We start from the raw sequence: 22,862 nt of genomic DNA on the forward strand, positions 1-22,862 counted from the left end.
TACTTGTCCACTGAAAGTTAGGCCTACAATCTATGTCATCACGCATGTGTACGTCGTCTTTTCCTGAAATATCGTCACTTTCATTTTCACTTTCCAGTTCACTGAGTTCAATTGAGCCACTACTAACAGTTTCACAGTCAGAATTATCGTTCACCAAACGTTCAATGTCGTTATCGCATAAAATATTTTCACGCGAATTAAACGTCGACGTGTTTGTTTACAATATGTCGCTGCCTTCCGTATTTCGTGTTCTAATACGCCTGCTAAGGTTTTAAAAGAAGAAAACTAATATCTTTGGTCTCTAGGAAGTGCACATGCTAGTAACAGTAAGTTATATTTGTCTATCGGCCGATAGATGGCTCATACATGCGACTAGAAGTACAAGTACGCATTACTACGCTATGGGCGGGAGAGGGTTAATACAACCGATACCTACAAATTTTGGAAGATGATCATTACCTGACCAGGGGAAGCCCAGCTGAGATAACAGTATTTATCATCACTATTGCTATCCATACAGAGTGATCGGAAATCTCCAAACTTGAGTGTTGCAGCCCATGACTCATTGTTAGCACCATCTGAAAATCAGTTTCAAGTTTGAATTAGTTGGATATCAAGTCAAGATTAATTTTGTATTATGCACAATTGCTATTTTTAAGAAAGAATAGTGCAAACTTTTCACACTGCTAAATGAATAGATGAGAAATCACTAGCACAGTTTAACTGTGTGCCCTAAGAAAGATAACTATGAGCTTTGAACACCAGAGGAACCCCTATAGACAGTGTGTGGGAACTGACCAATTTGAGCCTTGAATCCATAAAAACACTAAGATCCCAGAAGAGTTGGGAAAGGGTTTAATTATCCTGATATTTAAAAAAGGTGATGATAAGGAATGTTGAAATTTTCTTCGCAAAGCAATTAGACCTAAAATGATGAAATATGGTGGTAAGGCAGTGATGAAATGGCTTCAAAGAGTAATAAGATTAGCAGGAAATGTTAGTCAGATACTTTCTGATTGAAAGAAAGCAATTAATTGGACCTATCTATAAGCAAGGGAACAGGAAGGATGCAACAACTATAAAGATATTTCATTGATCAGTATCCCCGAGAATTGGCAGAAATATAAAGAAGCCAAAAAGGTAAGAAAATAGTACAAGAAGAGAAACAGAAAAGCTCAGATAGTTTCACAGAAACTTTACAGAAGGTTATAAAGGGAAGTAAAAAGGTTTTGTATGGTTTGGTGAAGAATAGTTTACAAAATAAGATATAAAATTTGTAAAAACTGAAACAGGGCAGATATTGATGCAAAGAGATGACATACTAAAAACATGGGAAGAATACTTCTCAGAATTGCTAAATATTAAATACAGTGAACTGGTAGATGAGAAGGAGCAAGAAGAAACAATGGGGAAAGAAGAACAAGAAAAGGAGATATCAATGTTAGAAATAGAGGAAGCCATACAAAAGATGAAGAGCAGTAAAGCAGCAGGAGTGGATGAGGTAACCATGGAAATGATAAAAGCAGCAGGACCAATAGGGCTACAGTGGCTGTGTAGATTATTTAGAATAATCTGGAGGAAGAAGGAGATCCCAGAAGAGTGGGGAAAGGGTTTAATTATCCCAATATTTAAAAAAGGTAATAAAAAAGGATGCAATAACTACAGAGGAATCACCCTTATTGCCCATGTAGCTAAGATATTTGAAGGAAGACTGAGGAGAGCACTAGAAGGAGAAGTGGAAGAAGAACAGTATGGTTTTAGGAAAGATAGATGAACGTTTGACCTGATCTTTACATTAAGACATATGATGGAGAAAAGATGGGAGTTTGGAAAAGATATAGTGATGACATTTATTGACACTGAGAAGGCTTACGACAGTGTGCCCAGGCAGTTTGTATGGGACACATTAAGGAAAAAACAAGTTAACAGAGTGGAAGTGTAAATGATAAAAGCTATGTACAAAAATTGTGTTAGTAGTGTGAAGACTAGTGTATGAAGAACAAAATGGTTTATAGTTGAAACTGGTCTCTGACAGGGAAGTTTACTATCCCCCATACTATTCATCATAGTCAATGATGAAATTCATAAGAACATTAAACAGAGATTTGGAAGACAGGCAAGAAAAGCCATGTTGTTTGCAAATGATACAGTGATATGGGTGAGGATGAAAGGGAAGTGCAAAAACAAGTAGATGTATGGAATCAAGAGATAGAAAAATTTGGGATGAAAGTAAGCACAGAAAAAAGTAAAACAATAGTGATGACAAGGGGAAGGAAGGAAGAGAAAAGATAAAACTGAATGGTAAAATTCTGGAAGTGGTAAAAGTCTCAAGTACTTGGGAAGTGTGATCACAGAAGATGGAAAGATTACCAAGGAAATTGGAAAAAGAATACAACAAGCAAACAGCTTCTACCAGAGTGTAAGGGGTATTTTGTGGAACCAATATGTCCCAAAGAAATGTAAGAAAGTACTGTATATTCAACCTATTATGAACCTATACAGCTGGATTGTGGACTACAACACAACGAGGGGAGAGTAGAATACAGGCAGTGGAGATGAAATTCCTAAGAGGTATCGAGGGCAAGACTAGAAAGGATAGAACGCATATGATGAGAATGGGAGAAGAGAGTGTGCCAAAAAAAAGCTTTTTCAGAGAAGTTAACTCGAAAGAGACCAGGAGGAAGACCCCAAAAGAGGTGGACAGATTCAGTATGGGAGTGCATAGAGAAGAGAGGAGGAAAACCAGAAGATATACTTAAAAAAGGAGAAGAATGGTGGAAAGACAGGCAGCAATGGAGGTCTTTGATTCACAACCCGACACGGTAAGTTGGAAACTGGAAATGAAGATGATGATGAGTATATGTGAACATTTAGTAAGCAGCTTGGACTATACCAATGACTGGGTCTTAATGACAGACTGTGCTGAAAGCCTGTAGTCTAATACCTCAGAACTTGAAAATAGGTGCAACAAAGTTTGCTGTGAAAATTGGCATTTCCAAGACTGAATTGATATCAGTAAGGAAGAAACCTAAGAGAATTGAATAAAAAAAACTGGAATAGGTAGATCATTTCAAGTATTTAGGATGTATATTCTCCCAGGATGATAGAATAGTAAATGAAATTTAATCAAGGAGCATTAAATCTAATGCAGTGAACTTGCAGTTGCGATCAACAGTATTCTGCAAGAATGAGGTCAGCTCCCAGATGAATCTATATGTACGCCATTTGTTTTCAGACCAACTTTGTTGTACGGGAATGAACGCTAGATGAATTCAGGATATCTTATTGAACTCCATGGGTGAAGCTGTACGCATAAATTGGCTTCGGTAGTCAGGTCATATAAGGCGAATGGAGGAGGATGAGATACCCAGGAGAATAATGAACTGTCATTGAGGGTAAGAGAAGTAGACCCCCTGTGGTACAATAACATTAATGGTATCCCCTACCTGTTGTAAGAGGCGATTAAAAGGGGCCCGAAGAGCTCTTAACTTGGGAGTGTGGATTGATGACCATGGGTCCTTAGCTGAGTCCTGGCACTGCTTCCACTTACTTGTGCCAGGCTCCTCCCTTTCATCTATCCTATCTGACCTCCCTTGGTCAACTTTTGTTCTTTTCCAACCCTGAAGCTATTTGGTTCCGAGGGCTAGAAATTCTTTCATTTTCACGCTCTTCGTGCCATTGTCTTTCTTTGACCAACCTTCATTTCTCAAAGTATCATATCCCTTCCTTTTTCCTCTCTGATTAGTGTTATATAGAGGAAGGATGGTTGCCTGGTTGTGCTTCCTTTTAAAACAATCACCACCACCACCACCCAAGAGAAATGAAGGGAGACCAAACTGAATATGGTTAGACTCAGTTTCTCCAGTTTCTATTGATTTAAAGATAAAAGGTACAGAACTATATGAGGTCACAGAGCTAATTACAAAAATATTGGTTGTGGAGGTGTTTCGTAAATTCACAAGAGGCTTGTAGACTTAACCTTGCAAGGCTTAACAGCCTATAATCTATCCTATCTCGCCTACCTTGGTCAACTTTTGTTCTTTTCTGACCCCGATGCTATTAGGTTCCGAGGTCTAGGGAATTTTTAATTTTCATGCCCTTTGTGGACCTCATCTTTCTTTGGCCGATACCTTGTATGTAATAAATTATTATATTTAAAAAACCACCTTTCCAATACACAAAATCCTTATAATTAGGATGAAACCATTTTAATTACAAATTGGACATGTTTCGCTCAATCTTAGTGAGCATCATCAGCAATAATTAATAATTAATAAAATTAATGGCATAAATCTCTGGCTGAGATTTGTGGATGATACATTAGTAATCATAGATAAACAAAAATACATAAACAAGGGATTCCAATGCTCCCCATTATAAACTGTAGAAATAGTCCCACATATAACGTTTCAAAATTTTTGCATCGTTTCCTCTACAAGCATTATAAATTCAACAATAAAGCATACATAAAGAATTCTGTCGATTTCTGCAACAAATTGTCCACATTCAAACTAACAGATAATCACGTTATGGTATCATATGATATCACTAACATGTATTCGAACATACCTGTATTTGACACAATTAACATTGTAAAAACTAACCTTATGAATAGGGCCCGGATTTTTAAAAAATGCATATGCGCATATGCAAATGCATATTTTGAACGTTAATGCATATTTTTAACGTTAGTGCATAAACAGACATATTTTTCTCTTATGTGTGATCGGTTATCTAAGATTTCTGAACGAAATAAAACATTTAATGAGCTTTGTATATTGAACATCACTTGGCAACATGAGAAGACTTCCCAGATCAAGGAAAGTGCTTTCAGTGTCGCAGTACAAGTAGGTATATGGATAATGACGTTTTTCACAACAGCAATTTCCTTCTTTCTGATATTCATTTCTCCTTCTCCTTATAGTACCCTCGCATGGTTTGCTTAAACAAGTGCGTTCATCTGTTAACTTGCTGTTCGTCTATTGCAGTGTTTTACCAGATTAAACTGTAAAAATGCCTAAAGTCTTTGCCAGAAGAATGTACTGAGCAGTCAGTGCCGGTGTTAAAGTATTGCCCATTTACGTCCGTCGACGTAGAATTATCATTTTCAGCGTATAAATGAGTTCTGTCCGACAACAGAAAGTCTTTGATTCCTGAATACATAAAAAAAAACTGTTGAAACCTACTGCCATACATCATTTTGCAAAAAATTAACTGTTTTACAATTTAACTCTGAGTAAAAATGAAATAATGGGTTTGGTAATTGTATTCTGTTTTATTTTTAGTGCATATATTCGTGCATATTTGCAACAATTTTAGTGCATATGTGCATGCATATTTTCGGAGTTTTTAGTGCATATGAATCCGGGCCCTACTTATGAAACATAACATTATAAGCAGATACGAAATAGACGATTTCATTAATTTATTGAAATTTGTACTTAACAATAACTATTTTACATTCAATAATAAAATATATCATCAAAAAGGATTAGCAATGGGAGACCCAATTTCCAGCATTCTTGCCAACATCTTTATGGACGATATGGAAACCAAATTAATAATTAATAAAATTAACGGCGTAAATCTCTGGCTGAGATTTGTGGATGATACATTCGTAATCATAGATAAACAATTGAATAATAGTGACAACGTACTTACGCTTCTTAACAACCTTAACCCTAGTATTCAGTTTACTAAAGAGGACAAGATCAACAACTCAAACTTTTTAGATTTAACTCTGACTAGAGATAAAGATAAGTTCACTTACCAAATTTACAGGAAACCATCTGCCACCCCTATAACAATAAAAAGCGAATCCTTGCACCCTCACTCCCATAAGCAAGCTACATTTTACAGCTGATTCACAGGGCCATGAACATCCCCCTTTCTAAAGCTAATCGAGAAAAAAAAAACTACGTTTCATCAAAGAACTAGCCATGATGAATGGTTTTAAACCTGATATGACCGAGCTCTATAGCTGCAGTCGCTTAAGTGCAGCCAGTATCCAGTAATCGGGAGATAGTGGGTTCGAGCCCCACTGTCGGCAGCCCTGAAGATGGTTTTCCGTGGTTTCCCATTTTCACACCAGGCAAATGCCGGGGCTGTACCTTAATTAAGGCCACGGCCGCTTCCTTCCACTTCCTAGGCCTTTCCTATCCCATCGTCGCCATAAGACATATCTGTGTCGGTGCGACGTAAAGCAAATAGCAAAATAAAAAATTTTACAAAATAAACCTGATATGATCACCAGAATCATAGGTAAAATTAGATTAAAGAGTTCAACTACACTAGTTCCCGAAAAAACAAAAAAAACAAAAAAAATTTGCTATTTTTACTTTCACCAACCCAGCTATTTACAATGTCACTAAACCATTAAATAAGCATAATATTAACATTGCATACCGAACCTGTAACACCAACCGTAATATCTTTTTTAATTCCAATTCCATCAATACATTTTACGACAAATTCTCAAACTCGGGAATATATAGACTTAAATGCACACAGTGCAATTTTTCTTATGTAGGGCAAACTGGCTGCAGTTTTAGAATAAGGTATTTAGAACATTATAATGCCCTGAAACACAAAAAGCATTCCGCTATGAGTATTCATATGAGGGACACAGGGCATAATTTCAGTACTATCGATCAAGATATGCAAATAATCAAATACGTAAATAAAAGCAGTTTAATGACCGGGTATGAAAATGCTTACATTTCCTTGGACCAATACTTTAATAAAAATAGTAATTTAAATGAAGTCTCGGACATTAACAGCCCTATAATTGAGCAAATCCCCAAACTAATTGCTAAATTCGGAATTAATGCTAATAATGTCATGAAGATTTTCCATTATAAACATGCTTTCAATCCTCCCGTAGCAACAGCAGCCACACCCACAACGCTTCCTACCATTGCATCCTCCCCATTGGCCGACAACTCGCGCAATGTCCCGCCTCCCTTCCCCTCACCGCTACCTTCCCCGTCTCCACGACCGCATGCATACAACACACGCAGCATTAAGTCAGTTACCATCAAATCTCAGTAAACAACCAAGGGACCAGTTCACACACGGGTAAGCATCTTCCGTTATCATCTCCTTACAGTGCTACAGTCTTTAAATTTCCAATAGCTGACACTCATATTATTTCCCCTTTTTCTTCTTTTACAGGATACATCCGTTTTAAATTTCACATACTAGATCAGTAATTCTCCGTTAGGAGAATAATGTCAACACACTACTGCACAAATGATAACTGAAACACAACGCAACGAATCCCATAAAGGCTAATTTACGCCAATCTAGACGATGTTTTATCACTAGTGAACTTCGTTTTTCAACCATCATATGGAATTTTTAACGTTTATCATCATGTTTATTCTTAAAAAACAGCAACATAGTTTATAATAAGAGCTCACTCTTATATGAAAACTGATTTTATCATAAACAGTCTAATACAATCGAGCGTAGATATATTGCACAACGATTTTTTAAGAACATCTAATTACTATATATTATTTTTAACATTTCAAGCCATCCATTCCATTTTTACATTTCAAGCAGCTTTAATGATCAATTTTTGTTTTAATAGATACAAATAATCTTATTGATTATTTTTAAAGTGTTAAATTTATATATTTTTATCAATGTATAGCAGACGTTCTCTTGTGATATACGACAGGATCAGGGCCCTGACCCACCAATGATTTATGTTACCTATTGCTGATGATGCTCACTAAGATTGAGCGAAACATGTCCAATTTGTATTTAAAATTGTTTCATCCTAATTATAAGGATTTTGTGTATTGGAAAGTTTTCTAAATATAATAATTTATTACTCTGAACTCCAATACGGTTGTAAAATGAGATTTATAACTTGTATCCTTGTATGTATGTATGTATGTATGTATGTATGTATGTATGTATGTATGTATGTATGTATGTAAGCAATTACTTCCTTAAACGTGAAAATAGGTTTCTTCAATCCTTCAAAATTCTTGTTGCTAGCTTTTACACATAAAAACTCTTCTGATTTTTGCAGTTATTTCTGAAATTGATGGAAGTGGATTTAAGGTCAGATGCCCTTCTGAACATCAGGTAATACAGTAAAACTTCTTTTATACATTTCATAGTTACACATTTTCTTCAGAAGTCCCGACACAATCCTATATGATAAATGTTGATTCCCATAGGGAACCCAAAATATTTTTGAAAATGAGAAAGTCTCTCATAGTGCGTTGGCATTGCCGGTGGCTCCAAGTAGCCTACGCAGTGACCTCCACAGTATGGACTAGCCATGCGTGTTGCTAGGTATGCTATTTACCAACTGATGAATCCAACCTAGCACACTGGGGCGAAACGCTGGCAACCAGAATGAGTTAGCTGGAAAATTTATAATGTCCAAAATCCTATACGTATAACGGCGAGTTATTTCATTTTTACATCTTTCACTTACACAATTTTTATGCTTATACACTTATATTCTGAGTCTTTGAAGGCAAAATGCTTCGTTTACACATTTATGATGGTTTCAGTCTTCAAAATCACAAGATATATTCTAAACACAAACTTATGATTAGCACTGTACTTTTCTTGGCAATCCTACCTCTACATGCATTTTTGGTAGCATGAGCGACCTGGAAGTTATTTTTGAGCATACTCTTTGGTGTTCTGTGCTTCAGGTGCGACCGAGTTGTGATTAGCATCACGAGATTCGTGAGTAGTGAATATGGGTGAAAGAAAGAATGAGCATTAGCTGAAAAATAACGAATTTTTTGTGTAGTGAAGGAAAGTGGCAACATGAAATGAGTTTAAATTGCTAAGAAATTGGGGAATGCTCCATCTAACTTAAATACTATTGTAGCTAAGGCTGCAAAAATTGAAGAAAGCACATGTGTTAGATGTTACGACAAATAAGAGGACCTGCGTTCAGGGCAAAAAATATGAACGCCTGGAAGACTGTTTATTACAGTGGTTCAGGCAACATAGGGCAGAAGGCATTCCAATCAGCGGACCAATGCTTTGGAAAAAGGCAAGTGAACTAACATCCAGACTTGGTGTAGAAGATTTTAGAGCTTCATCAGGCTGGCTACACAAATTTAAGGTTAGACACAGTATCGGCAGTCATAATATGCGTGTGGAAAAGTGGAATTGTCGATACAGAGACTGTGCAAGACTGGAAGAAAAATCATTTGAAAGAACTGACATTTCAATTCGCTCCTAAGAACATTTTCAATGCGGACAAGATAGACCACTCTTAATTTAATGCCTAGATATACAATGGCATTCAAAGGGGAAAAAATGTCACGGCGGGAAACTAAGCAAAAAACGCGTAAGAGTTCTGTTATGTGCCAATAGTGACAGAAGTGAAAAACTGCCTCTACTGACAAGCAGCAAATTTTCAAAGCTGCGTTGTTTTAAAAATGTTGCTACGCTCCCCACGAAATACACCAACAGTAAGAAATCCTGGGTCACTACGAAAGTTTTTGAAGACTGGCTTTGAAGCGTGGACACCAAAATGGGAGTAAAAGGTAATACGATCTTATTGTTTGTGGATCGATGCCCAGCACATTCTCCTATTACTTCATATCTGAAGAATGTAACTGTGGAAATTTTTCCCGCGAATTGCACGAGCGAGCTGCAGCCGCTTGATCTTGGAGTGATACACAACTTCAAGTTGTATTACCTTAAGAGGCAGGTGCAGCACGCAATCAGATGTGTAAACGTCGGAAAGAAAGACGAAATGAAGATGAACATATTACAGGTAAGATCTCTCTCATTTATTTCCTCTTTTTTGTACATTTATTCATGTTTATGTAAAATATGTTCCCTAGGACTTCGTGCAGTACCATGCATTAAGGGCTGTTTCACAGCAGGCGACAGGAATCGGCTGCCGGCTGCCTGTGCTTGTGAAACATTATTTTAAATGGAGCTCTTCACAATGGGCTAGGGCTACTCTCTCTCGGTCTCTCGGTGACCGACGTTAAAGTAGTTCATTCTCGCTACCAGCAGCCAAGGCAGATTTCGCAACCCCAACTGGCGACAGCTGGTAAACCATCGCTGTGCACTAGGGTCTTCACATTTTTCAGTTGCTTTCTTTAGTGTCATTGTTCATTTCATGTTCCTTCATGTTATGGATTTAGTTTCAAAATACTATAAACTGTACTAAATAAATTATATTCAGTATGTCTGGCCGGCTTTTTGGCTAAATGTCAACCTATTGGCCTTTAGTTTAGAGGGCCTCGTGTTCGATTCCTAGTGTGGCCAGAAATTGTGTACGGTATGGTTTGTGTTTGTCATATTCATACAACACATCACACTACCAAACACTACAGAAATATGCAATAGTGAATGCACATAGGGTTGGCGTCAGAAAGGGCATTCGGACATAAAACAGGGCCAGATTCACATGGCCAAACTGTTCACACCCGCGACCCCACCACTGTGGGAGACACGGTAGAAGAAGAAAAATATTCAGTATGATATATCTAGACAAGTGGACCGAATAAACACGGGAGATATCATTATACAAATCATACAACCATCTGGAACTTAAAGTGTGATGAATGTAGCAATAGAGTTGAGAAGTAACAAGTCTCAAGTAATGACCATCTCAGTTCAACTACCTGAAAGCAAAGGCTAATTTTCTGCTTTTCTCAACTTGGTATCCAATTCCGTAATATCTTCTTTCACACTTTCGAAAGAGTTCATCAAAAGGTTTCTTTGACATCCTAAACTAATAAATTTGGTCATCACATAAATAATCAAATATTTTATAGAAAAGTCCCTTTTCCAAATGATTTTGCAACATAGGATGTGAAATGAAACCTACGACATTCTTTCTTTTCGACAATAACAAGAGGCAAGAAGAAAATGAAAACTGGCAGTAGGCCGGTGAACGTAGCTAAGTAGCATGGCGGGCTACCGCTCAGTGACGCAGAACTCATATGAGCTGCTCTAACAGATTTCGGTCACCTAGTGTGAAGCGGCCCTGAATGACACGATTCTCTGAGTTGTAGTTATAATCTTGTGTCTTCAAACAAATTAAAACCAATAAATTAATATATACTACTTTCTTTTCTTCTGATACGCAATACATTACATTGCAGAGTCATGGCACCGTGTTTCAGAACTTAGAGTTCGAAATTATTTCTGAAAAGTTTGATTTGGAGGTACCGGTATTTCTGATGATGATTGTAATATCATCAATGATAATGGCGAAGCTCCTGATAATGATGGCAAATGGAGGAAATTAGAAGAGGAGGCATCATTCGACGATTATGTAAATGTTGATGCTAACCTCGTCACTGTAGAAGCCATGACTATCTCCAAGATTGCTGAAGACGCACATAGGTGTCTAAGTGAGACTGTAATCACGATGATGATGATGATACCGAAGAGCCGCAGCATATTTCAGTGACCTTTAATGATGGTGTCAATGCTCTATGGACTATCAAACATTTTGTGATGCACCATAACGTTTCTGAGGAAATAATGGCCGAACTGTACCGGATTGAGAATACTATTCATGCCGTGGCCAAAAAAAAAATGGATTACTTTATTCTGTAAAGTGACTCTCTTCCTTCTCGTACTTTTTTCATTTGGGTGCATTTCTGTTTATATTTTTTATATTGCCATGTATACTTTGGAATATAACTCGGCTTCATTTTTACAGTATTTCATTTAAGCGTTTTTCACACTTACATGGTTTTATTCCTTTGGTCCCCTGGAAAAATGTATAAACAAAGTTTTACTGTATTTCAGATGAAAATTCCAAGCTGGAATAGATCAGGATGCGAATCTCAGCCATCCAGGGAGCAGCTAAGCCGCTACGCTAACCATGCTCCCAATCATACCATATCTGGGCGAGTGGATGATGTAATAACCTCCTGCTTGCTTAGTGAAATCATGGTCTGTTTTTCAATCTTATTAACCATTTCAACAAAGATGATGGGTTTTCGAAGAGCAAACAGGAATGGTGTGACAGCGACCAAACTCTCGTTCACTGACACACACGAGGTAGGAAGGATGGCAAATCCTGCAAACAGGAATGGTGTGACAGCGACCAAACTCTCGTTCACTGACACACACGAGGTAGGAAGGATGGCAAATCCTGCGGAACTCTCCTTGTACCAGAAAGCAAGTTATTCAGTAAGACTTTTTTTAACAAGTTGCTTTATGTCACACCAACACAGATAGGTCTTATGGCGATGGTGGGACAGGAAAGGGCTGGGAGTGGGAAGGAAGCGGCCGTGGCATTAAGGTACAGCCCTTATGTAGGTACAATAGACACACAGCAACGGCCACCAAGCTTGGCCATGTTACTTAGAAAGGGAGTCTGCTCTAAAGGAACAAAACAAGAATACATGTTTGTACTAGATTATTACAAATGAAAAAGTTCTGCACAATTCAATACAGCCATAGGATTCAACTTTGAGGAGTCTTTCCCTCCTCCATTAACGTGTGCCAACAAAATATATTTTTTTTTTAACGAACATTGCAGGAGAGGCATATGTTTTAACTTCAAGAAGAATTTTTAAAATGTGACTGTTGTAATTTGAAGAAACTGCATGTTTCAATTTTCGATTTTAATTTGGACTATGAACTTATTTTAAAATTAAAGTTGAATGTACTTCATACATTCTGTGTGTACAGTGTTTTTAACGTGTTTGACCTTGTTTTAAATGTTTATTATGTTTGTGCACACCATCATGTAGACAATGTCTTATTTATGGCTATTCTAATTTAGATTATTTGTACCAGGTGAATATGGCTCTTAGGAGCCGTAACATGTACTGTGTTTTTTTTTTTGTGAATATAATCAGTCGCTAAGAGTGATTGTAAGGCTGTATTGATTTGGTAAATCTCCCCAACCATTATAATTTTTAATACAGAACACTCAACAATAATGTTATCGAGTTAATTATGAAAGACATTCCAAGCCTCTAATATGAATCTGCAGAATATACCTAGTTATTCACACACACTCCAAACTGTAAATCAACAGAGTTAGTGACTCCTCAATTACACAATGAGAACAAATTTGTTTATTTCTTACCTGTGTTGCTAATCACAGTCTTCCAGGTAACGAACGCTACATCCCCTTTACCTATAGCTATGCATTTAAATGCATCAGCTTCATCAAAGTGAGTGTTTCCTGAAAATAAATGCCATTCTGGTAAGTGTGGAACATAATAGAATAGTATAAGAGAATCACCCAGCTACAGTGCCAATATTTCCATAGAAAACTATTAGCAGTATGTTTTATGAACAGATGACTACCTGAACACTATGGTGTGATTTAGTTTAATCTAATTTACTAAGGATGTAAGAAGTGGTTAGTATGCAAAGAGGAGAAGTAACCTTGCATAATACATGATTTTCAAAGTTAATTTTAGTACTGGAAAGAAGGAATGAATCTACCTTGTTAGGAAAGTCACTGTTTTAATTCTGTTTCTGAAAACATGAACACAAAAGAACAATGTCCGCATCCTCACAGACTGCCCAATCTATATGCTATAAATAAATAAATAAATAAATAAATAAATAAATAAATAAATAAATAAATAAATAAATAAATAAATAAATTTGTGTATTTCAAAACAATATTAAAAATGGATCATCACCTTAGTAGTAGTGGTAGTGTCAGCAGTGGTGCCAACAAAATCGAACAGGCGGTGAGAATGGCACTGGTCGAGGCCGTGTTTTCCGAACGCTTTGTGAACAGTGTACTGGGAGGTACACCTCAACCCCGCACATTTAAAAGAAGTGCCTTAAGAAACAATATCTATTGAACAACTCTGGAAAACGCTAATGCATAAAGTTGGGACATTGATCAGAATATGTCACTACTGTATAATTGAGTAATATGTTATTTTAAAGTTTCTTAAACTGATTGGATTTGTTTTGTTTTGGTGTATATCAAGAAGTTTGAACTTTTTTCCATAGATGTCTCCTACATAAACTGAGGTCATGCACTCTGGTGCAAGGTGGAAGAATGAGTGATTTAAAGAAGTTTTGTGTGTATAGGTTTTCTCAACTAAATTGACTTTCATTTATTTTGATACTTCAAGGTTTGCAACACTTCCTTCTCTTCCCGCCAGCTTTTGAGTCTGGCCAATCACAAATTTTCTGTAATTATTTTTCAGCCAATTATAGGCTTCTCGTTGCTTTCTGTTCTGCCAATAAAAATGAGAGGTTGTGTCCGGACTTAGTCCAGAGCCTTCTTGAACCCTCCCCTCGGGGATATAAGCTGCGGCTTTTTCGAGCTACCTTGTATTATTGACCGTCGGGTTACTTAGAGTGTGTGTTAAGCCAGAAGGCGGGTGCCTCATTCTTCGGCAGGCAGAACATCAGCCCAGGTAATGGCCACCAGTTTTATATCTCTGTAGCTATCTCCGCACACTTACACGAGGGGAAGGTTCTAATTTCAAACAATGTAACCATCCGTTTCCTAAGAATGTAATCTACTTCTCATGTAAAATTTCATAACGACTTAAAACTATAAATCAGGGATCGAGAGTGTGTTACCCTCTCGAGTTTCCCTTCAATTTATCTTGAGGTGACTATGATTTTGTAATCGATTTCTCCTGTAAATTACAAGTAACTTGTTCTTCTAGTCACCTCAGTAGTGTGGGATTAGCCTCTGCATCATCAGGCCACAAGCCCAAGTAGGGTTTTAAAAACTTGGTTTTCAAGGAGCGCAAGTGTACGCCTCCATGCATTTTGAGTTTGGGCCAGTAATATTAACTTGTTCTTTCTTTTCACGAAGGCCCGGTAGCATGGGTACTAGATACCCCTGTGTAAACCATATGGTATTGTAAATGATAGGTTATACCTAGAGGCGCCTGAGATTATAAGGTTTTGTATAAAGTTGCCTTGTGTAGGCTGTATGGAATTGGGAGCTCAATCTCCTTGGTAAAATTTGGAGAGCATATAAGCTCTTTTCTGATATTTGTGTAATAATGAGTGGTGCCTTTGGAAGGCCGTAAATTGTATCGGTTAGAGCAATGTGCTCTGGAATTTTGTGTCTAATTAAAACACTACTTTAGCGACATTGTAAACTTGTAAATTTGGGGCTTGAAGCCCACAGCTGTTAAATTCCCTATTCTGGCGTTTTCTATTCTGGTATCAAAATTGTCATTGTAGCCAATACATTGGTTTCTCTTCACAAAGTGAAGAATGTTAAGTTTGAGATCTGAAAAGAAATATAACCTTCATTTAAAGTTTTAAATTAATTTTTGATATCATAGTTAGACCCATTCAAGTCCACACCTTCTTTCACCTCTCTCTGTTCCACAGAAACTCCGTAACAGACAGTATTGTAAGTGCAGTGGCGAGACAGGTGATGGAAATTGTGGTGAAAAACTTGAGCGTAGTCTCCAGTTCAATGCTGAATTGGTGAATGAACTAAACAAAAAACTTGAGTGCCGCGAAAGAGAAATAAAACATCTCAAATACGAAGTTGAGGCGAAGTGAGACTCCCTGGTACAGTACCAAAGGAGGTCAAGTTACGTCTGTTTGGTACTGCTGAAAGCGAGGGTGAGAACACAGACGACATTGTTGTGAGCCTCTGCAATACACTGAAGGCCAAGGTAACCAAAACTGACATTGACAGGAGCCACAGAGTAGGACTGAAGGTGCCTGGAAAACCTCGGCCCATCACTGTGAAGTTCACGTCCTTCCGCTCCAGGCAAGAGGTTTTCATATGCAAGCACCAACCAAAAGGAACACCTACCACGATATGGGAAGAATTGACTGCAACTCGTCTAGCAATTCTGAAGGCAGCCATCACTGTTCATGGACTGAGGGACACTTTGACTGATCACGGGGATGTCATAATTAAGTTGGCAGATTGTACAAAGGCGTCGTATCAACCACGTGTGATATTCCGAGATTGTAATCTGCAAACATCAATACAGAACTACATTAGCTTTTAATGTGAGTACCAAAATATTGTCTTCCCTTGCTTTTATTGTAGGAATACACTACAGTTAACTTTCACTCTTCCTTTCTACCTCACCCCCCCGCCCCCTCACTCTCTCCTGTAACACACTTCCTATCACATCTTTTACTATATTAGGTATCTGTTTTCCAAGTATAACATCGCTAGTTAGAACCTTCTATTTTAAAATTAGACTCATTTGTGTGATTTACCTTGTATAGTTTGTCTGTAGTGTGTTCTGTCATTGTTATTAGCTTCGTGTTCTCTTATTTCTGCAGTAATCAGTATTGCTTGAACTGTATTTAAATGTAGTCCTCTTGTTAGTTCTGTTTTAGTTTTAATTTTCTGTTCTGAAGTTGGCATACCTTTTAACACAACAAGGACATGCTTCTGATGACTGCAGGCCTAAGTGCATTCCTTTAATTCTATCCCCTTACCCCCCTGTTCTGTTAACCGCTCCCTTCACACACATACCTGTTAGAGTAAACCCAGGTCCTGTTTCAGCCGCTACTATCTGGAAGGAAACTGTGAAACAATTTCCAAGAGCTCTTAACATTTGCCACTGTAATGTGCAGTCTTTGTTCTCCCAAACGCACGTGAATGAAATGCATGACCTATTTTTTTTTTTTTTTTTTCATGCCAGTTCCATACAATTCTTATGTCTGAAATGTGGTTGAGCAACAAGTGCTCCAGCTCAGCTGTTGACATAGACGGGTACATCCTATGAAATGACCGCAAGGGTAAAGGCGGTGGGGGGGGGTGGCTGCCTATGTTGCCAGAGACCTCAACCCTCAAGTAATTAGCCATTCACCTTCACAGTATGAACGTGAACCAGAGTTTTTGTTTGTAGAGATAACACTGTTTAGAGTGAAATGCTTCCTAGGACTGGTTTAGAAGCCTCTGAAAGTAGGGTATTTGACCGACCTTGAGACTGAAATACTAAACCGTCTTCCAGGCTATGAACACATTATAATGGGAGACTTCAACACAAATTTGTTAGACAGTACAGAGTTTCAACTCGACAGTTTTGTAATATTTTCGAAGCATGTACCATGACAATTTTACCCCTGAGACATCAATATTACTCTTATTATGAGTATTGTGTTGATGGATATTTTCCCTGATGGTAAATTCATTCAGATGGTTTTTAACATACAATAATGAGATAAAAATATACAGATTTATAACTGTTAATATTTTAAGCCTGATAAAAAGGGGACGACAGTGCTCAGAAGAACCAGCTTTATACATTACACGAACAAGCCTCTTCTGAATTAGCAATACTTTATGGACATAAGATTAAAGTCCCCACAATAGCAGCCCATATGAAATATGGGACTGAAAAAGTCCAAAATATGCCATTCTCAAATAGTCTGCTGTTACTAATTCCCTCTATTTCCACATAAGATATGAGACCCGTGATACCTTTTTACAGACATGATTGACAAGGTTCCAGAGTTCCTAAACCATGGATAGATAACTAAATTCGCCACTTAATGGCTAAACGAGACACTGCTCATAGATGATACGAACACTACCCAACGGAAGTAAACCACCAGGCTTATAAAACACTGCGTAATGAAACAACCTCTAAAATTCAAAGCGCTAGACTACGTTACGCCCATAACTTGATTAGACCTAATGAACGCCCTGCGACGATGTGGAAATTTATTAAATATTTTGGCATCAATAACCAGAAATCTAACGAAGAACTAAATGTTAACGCAGATGAATTAAATGACCACTACTTCATCTCGCCAACTGGAATTTATCCGGTCGTGAAAGAGAAAACAATACATATGATAATACACCACCTCCACACAGAGATAAATTTTACTTCAGTCACATCATACCGCAAGAAGTGATTGACTCAATAAAACTCATCAAGACCAAGGCTAGGGGTATAGACAATGTAGGTCACGAAATGCTCATGAAAATTCTCCACCACATCATTTATCCATTGGTGAATATCTTTAATTATTCACTGCAACAGGGGACTTATTCAGAAATATGGAAAATGGCCATAGTTCGCCTGGTTTCAAAAATAAGACTGGCAAAGGACGTCAGTCACTATCGTCCGATTAGCATCTTATGCATATTGTCAAAAGCTTTAGAATTCATAGTTCGCAAGCAAATTACCAACTATCTTACTCAACACAATCTCCTCGATATCCACCAGTCTCGCTTTAGACTGAGACACAGCACTTGCAGTGCATTAACACATGTGACTGATGACATAAGGCAAGCTATGGACAACAAACAACTTACAGTTCTAGCATTTTTGGACTTTAGAAAAGCTTTCGACACTGTTGACAGAGACATACTTATATACAAATTAAGTAGTTTAAATTTTTCTGCGAGTGCACTCCAGTGGATCAGTTCCTATCTCGCTGGTCTCTGGCAGTGTGTACTTAAGAACAACAATGAATATTCAAATTGGCATATGGATGACACAGGAATACAATAAGGATCTGTACTGGGCCCCCAATTTTTTTCTTTGTATATAAATGTATAGCTTCCAGATTAAAACACTGTGAATACAACTTATACGCAGATGACTTACATATATATACACAGCAAACCCGAAAACCTACACTCAGAAACACTTCACCTGAATGAAGACTTGATGACCATAGATATATGGGCCAAAAATCATGAATTAAAATTAAACCCAACAAAATCCCAGGCAATAATTATTGGTTACCATAAATTACTTCGCAAACTCAATCAAACAGCGTTACCACAGTTGTCCATAAGTGGTGCTCCCATCCAGTATAGCCAAAATGTAAGAAAACTTGGTATAATATTTGATGAACCTCTATCCTGGTCTGCCTAAACTATATCTGTGTGTAGAAAAATATATGGAATGCTACACTGTTTCAGTAAATTCAAATTCACTTTCCCTATTATGCTTGTTTTAAGGGGCCTAACATCAAAGGTAATCGGCCCACTTTCCCTTTTAAACTACAGAATATTCTTGTTGAATCACTCGCACTACCTCATTTTGATTATTGCAATATAGTTTACAACAACCTAGGAGTAGACTGGGGAAGGAAATTACAGAGTGCTCAGAATGCTTGCGTAAGATTTATCTGTGGACTTCGTTATGCTGACCAAGTCACAATGTCTTGCATACGGCTCGGGTGGCTTCGCCTGCAAGAATGACGCACACTTCATACTCTGCTTTTAAAACTTCTCAACCAGCCTATCTCCATGAATGCATCACAGACCATAACAAAAATACCAGATCCTGCAGCACCATGTGCTTATCCCTTCCTGTACACAGAACAGCAATCTACACGAAATCATTCACCGTTACCACAGCCCAACAATGGAATCTCTTACCAGTGGACGTCAGAAGCATGTCCAGCAGCTCAGCTTTTAAACATGCCTGTCTCGAAATACGACGTAAACATGCATGAATCATCAAGTTATGACTTGAAAACACCTCTTTCTACTGCCTCTTCATCATTATTTCCCTCTTCCTTTCACAGATTTTCTTCTTACTAATCCTCCTCTTCACCTCTCAATCAAAGGCGATATCTCAGTATACTGTAGAAATGTATATATTTTCTAAACTTTCTCTTAAGTAGTAGTTATAGTACTCATTATTCATATATTTTTAATGTATTCTGCGTACAATGAGTATTATATAGATGATATGATTTTCTTTTACGTGTGATTACTTTTATTAATACTATTATTACTGTTACTTTTCCACAATGAAATTTACTCTTAGAGCTGCAAGAGCTATTATGACACCATTTTTAATAATATTCAAGAAACTATACCACTCTTCAGTCAACAGGAAAACACTTTTTATTGATAATATTTTTGTGAGTAAGTTGTTCAAGGTTTGGTGTTATGTTTTGAGCTGAATGTATTCTCAAAACATGTTTAAGGTTCACATCTGATAGTCTATTTTTCTTTCCAGATTTATGTATTTTTAACATTGATAAGAGCTGTTAACACAAGTACGTCAATCCAAACACTCAACATCTTCCCACCATGAGTATGAAGACGTGGAAATCTAGCAGGAGGGAAATTGTGACAGAAGTCTGATAATTTTGTCTTTGTGATTAATTTGTCTTTTAAATCCCTATCACATTAATTCCAGGGGCATGTCATCATCATTTGATAAAAATGGCATGATAAATAGTTTAAATTTGGTTTTGAGAGCACCAAGATTATGAAATCTTGATTCAAACCATTCATGCAGAATGTCCATAATATTGGCATATTACTCGTAATATAATTCTTGCACCAAATGATCAACACTAGGTAGTTTTAGGAAGTGTGTGATGTTCCTTGCTCTTAGCTGACGTCCCCAGAATTGCCGTTTCAATTTGAAGAGTACTATTTTATCAGATTTGAGGTACTATCTGACCTTTTCCCTGTAAAGAATTGTTCAATTAATTCATATAGCCAGTGATATCAGCCCTGAAAGCCAAAGCACATACCACTTATTATTTTGGAGTTCTGGTGTCACTTTGTCTTTCATTTCCATGCTATTTCTTTGCAAATTTCAAAATATCAGTCAAGAACTTTCCCTCTGCTGAGCCATCGTACTTCCTTCTAATACGGTAACTCATCGTATTCACAATCAAGGTCATTAAGCAGTATCTTAAACTAACGGTGATTGAGCCCAACAGATCTAATCCAATAAAATTCACTGCTGTCGACACAGCACTCATAACGTTATTCAGTATTACACTTTTCGCACACAGATTCTCTTGATATAGAATACAGTGAATAAAAACAAAGCTCACACTTAAATGAATCCTTTTCAGTTTTTATATTGAATAGTCCAACAAGCCCATTCTTCCATTGCAGGTACTCTATTTGTAGTAATGTTAACAAGCAATTCCCATGGGAGGCCAACACACACTGTTGTTGTAGTTGTACTTTTCATTGATACAAGATTCAACAGTTCTGCTGTAATTAGAAGATTTGCATCTTCGCCGTGAATGAAGACGGTTAGTTGTGCCATGTGAGTTTCATCAGTATTATCATCCAATGCCAGTGAGTAAAACAATAAAATTGCTTCATAGTTGTACAAGTTAGTTATGTAAGTCGTCGCTAAGATCTTGAATTCATCGATTCACAGTCCATCTTGTTAGGTTTACCAAATCATTTTTTCGAAAATTAGATTTGAACTAAATTCTTCTGGCCCCCATTTTTAAACTATCTTTTATCATATCTCCTCCATCTGATGAACATTGTAATCATTTTGCCAATTGAAGGGATATTCTGTAGGAGAGGCAAATGGCTGGCTCATTTTTATATTTACAATTTCATTGTCCTGAGAGTAAAGAGTGATGTAAACTTGACTTACCTTTACATCAAATAATTCTTATATATAAAAATTTCAGGTTTTAGGTTCTTTTAATAATCACATTTACGAACCATCTAGCAATCCGCTAATAACATGTAACAGAATTATATCTTCATAGTTAGTGCATATTCACTTTTGAACCATATTTGATATGCTAATGTGATTAGACATAAATTAATCACAAAGTCTGAAATATGTGAATATAATACTCCTCTTGGTTGATCATTTCCTCCTTTAGTAGCTTTGTTAGTGCTAGACGATCATCTTTATATTGATTGCAATCCTTAATATAATAAACAATATAATTTTGTTGCCATTGATGCTTTCATGGCCCGTACTTATAGACATGATACTGTATAGGCATAAGCCTAAAAGCCTATACAGTATATCAAAATAATTTTGTTTTAGGTTGAATTTTTTCAATTGGCTCAATGTTTTATGACAAATTAAACACTTTGCCAACCCTTTAGCATTCATGAATAAGTACAATACTTCCAATTCATGTTGAAATTACCTTGATTATGAGAGTCTCCGCTTTGAACCTTCTGCAGTAAGCACCATTACGTTAACTGAGATTAACTACAAATGCACCCTACAGTCATACGGTGCACGAGAGCACTATGTACCATGACATCACACCCCTGTGCTGATATAATGTGCCTGCTGCCTGTGTAGCATCTCGCTGCCTGTTTCCCAGCATCTGCACATGGCTGATGTAGAGTAAGCACGTCATTTAGTTTCAGAGACAATGACTTATGAATTGAATGTGTTGTGTGATGCATGTAATTTTCAATACTGTCTTTTTGGCACTTATACTTGGTAAGACCATATGAAGATCTTCCGGTAAATCTATCCCAGAAGGTAATTTTGAAATTTGTTACTGAATTAATACATACCTTCACATAGGGAAAGCATATTCTTGAGGGATGAAACTGATTCATTCAACCCAGGAACACATGCTTCAGAGAAAAACTGCCCTATGGCAGCTTCATAAGGGCAGACAGCTGGAAGTAATGACTTGCTCTGGAATACAGCAACAACAGAGTTCCAGCCTAAAAGAGAAAGTACATGTTATCATGAATAAAACACACTATTCTGCATAACAATGCTGTTGTATCCTAATTTAGAAGACTTTATTAAGTCAAAGACAATCTTCACATCTTCATACACCTTTTGTATTTCCATGCTTGTCCACATCATCTCTTTCTATTGCTCCCTTTCCCACCGTGACCTGTCAGTGCATTTTTCCCATTATTTCTTTCTTTCTTTCTTTCTTTCTTTCTTTCTTTCTTTCTTTCTTTCTATGTACAGTAGAATGTTGTAGTGAGAATTCATAACGGCAAAAAATTTACTCACTATAGCAAACTGTCATTACCGTATATCAGATTTTTGTAAAATTTGGGAAAAACCCCCATGCACATTAAAATCAGTATGAAACGGCAATGAGTTTGTTCAAAACTTGAGTTTTTGCAAATGATGTCCATACTACGGCTTACTTGTTTTTTATTTTTGAAAATACAATACTATGTGAAAGTGTGTGTTTAATTTCATTCCGAAAAAGTTATAGTATCACTCCAGAGG

General features: G+C 37.1%; 1 protein-coding gene across 2 annotated transcripts in view; it reads right to left on the bottom strand.

Moving 5' to 3' along the window:
• Positions 1–22,862, bottom strand: part of Tsf3 (Transferrin 3) — a 195,186-nt gene that overhangs the window by 20,137 nt on the left and 152,187 nt on the right. For both annotated transcript variants that reach the window (XM_067144871.2, XM_067144870.2), the window contains exons 11-13: positions 22,178–22,333; positions 13,061–13,159; positions 460–578 (exon numbers count right to left, since the gene is read on the bottom strand). In XM_067144871.2, the coding sequence (XP_067000972.2) occupies positions 460–578; positions 13,061–13,159; positions 22,178–22,333 (374 nt within the window). The remainder of the gene's footprint in view (positions 1–459; positions 579–13,060; positions 13,160–22,177; positions 22,334–22,862) is intronic.

The sequence above is a fragment of the Anabrus simplex genome, chromosome 1 (genome assembly GCF_040414725.1).
Source record: "Anabrus simplex isolate iqAnaSimp1 chromosome 1, ASM4041472v1, whole genome shotgun sequence".
NCBI lineage: Eukaryota > Metazoa > Arthropoda > Insecta > Orthoptera > Tettigoniidae > Anabrus > Anabrus simplex.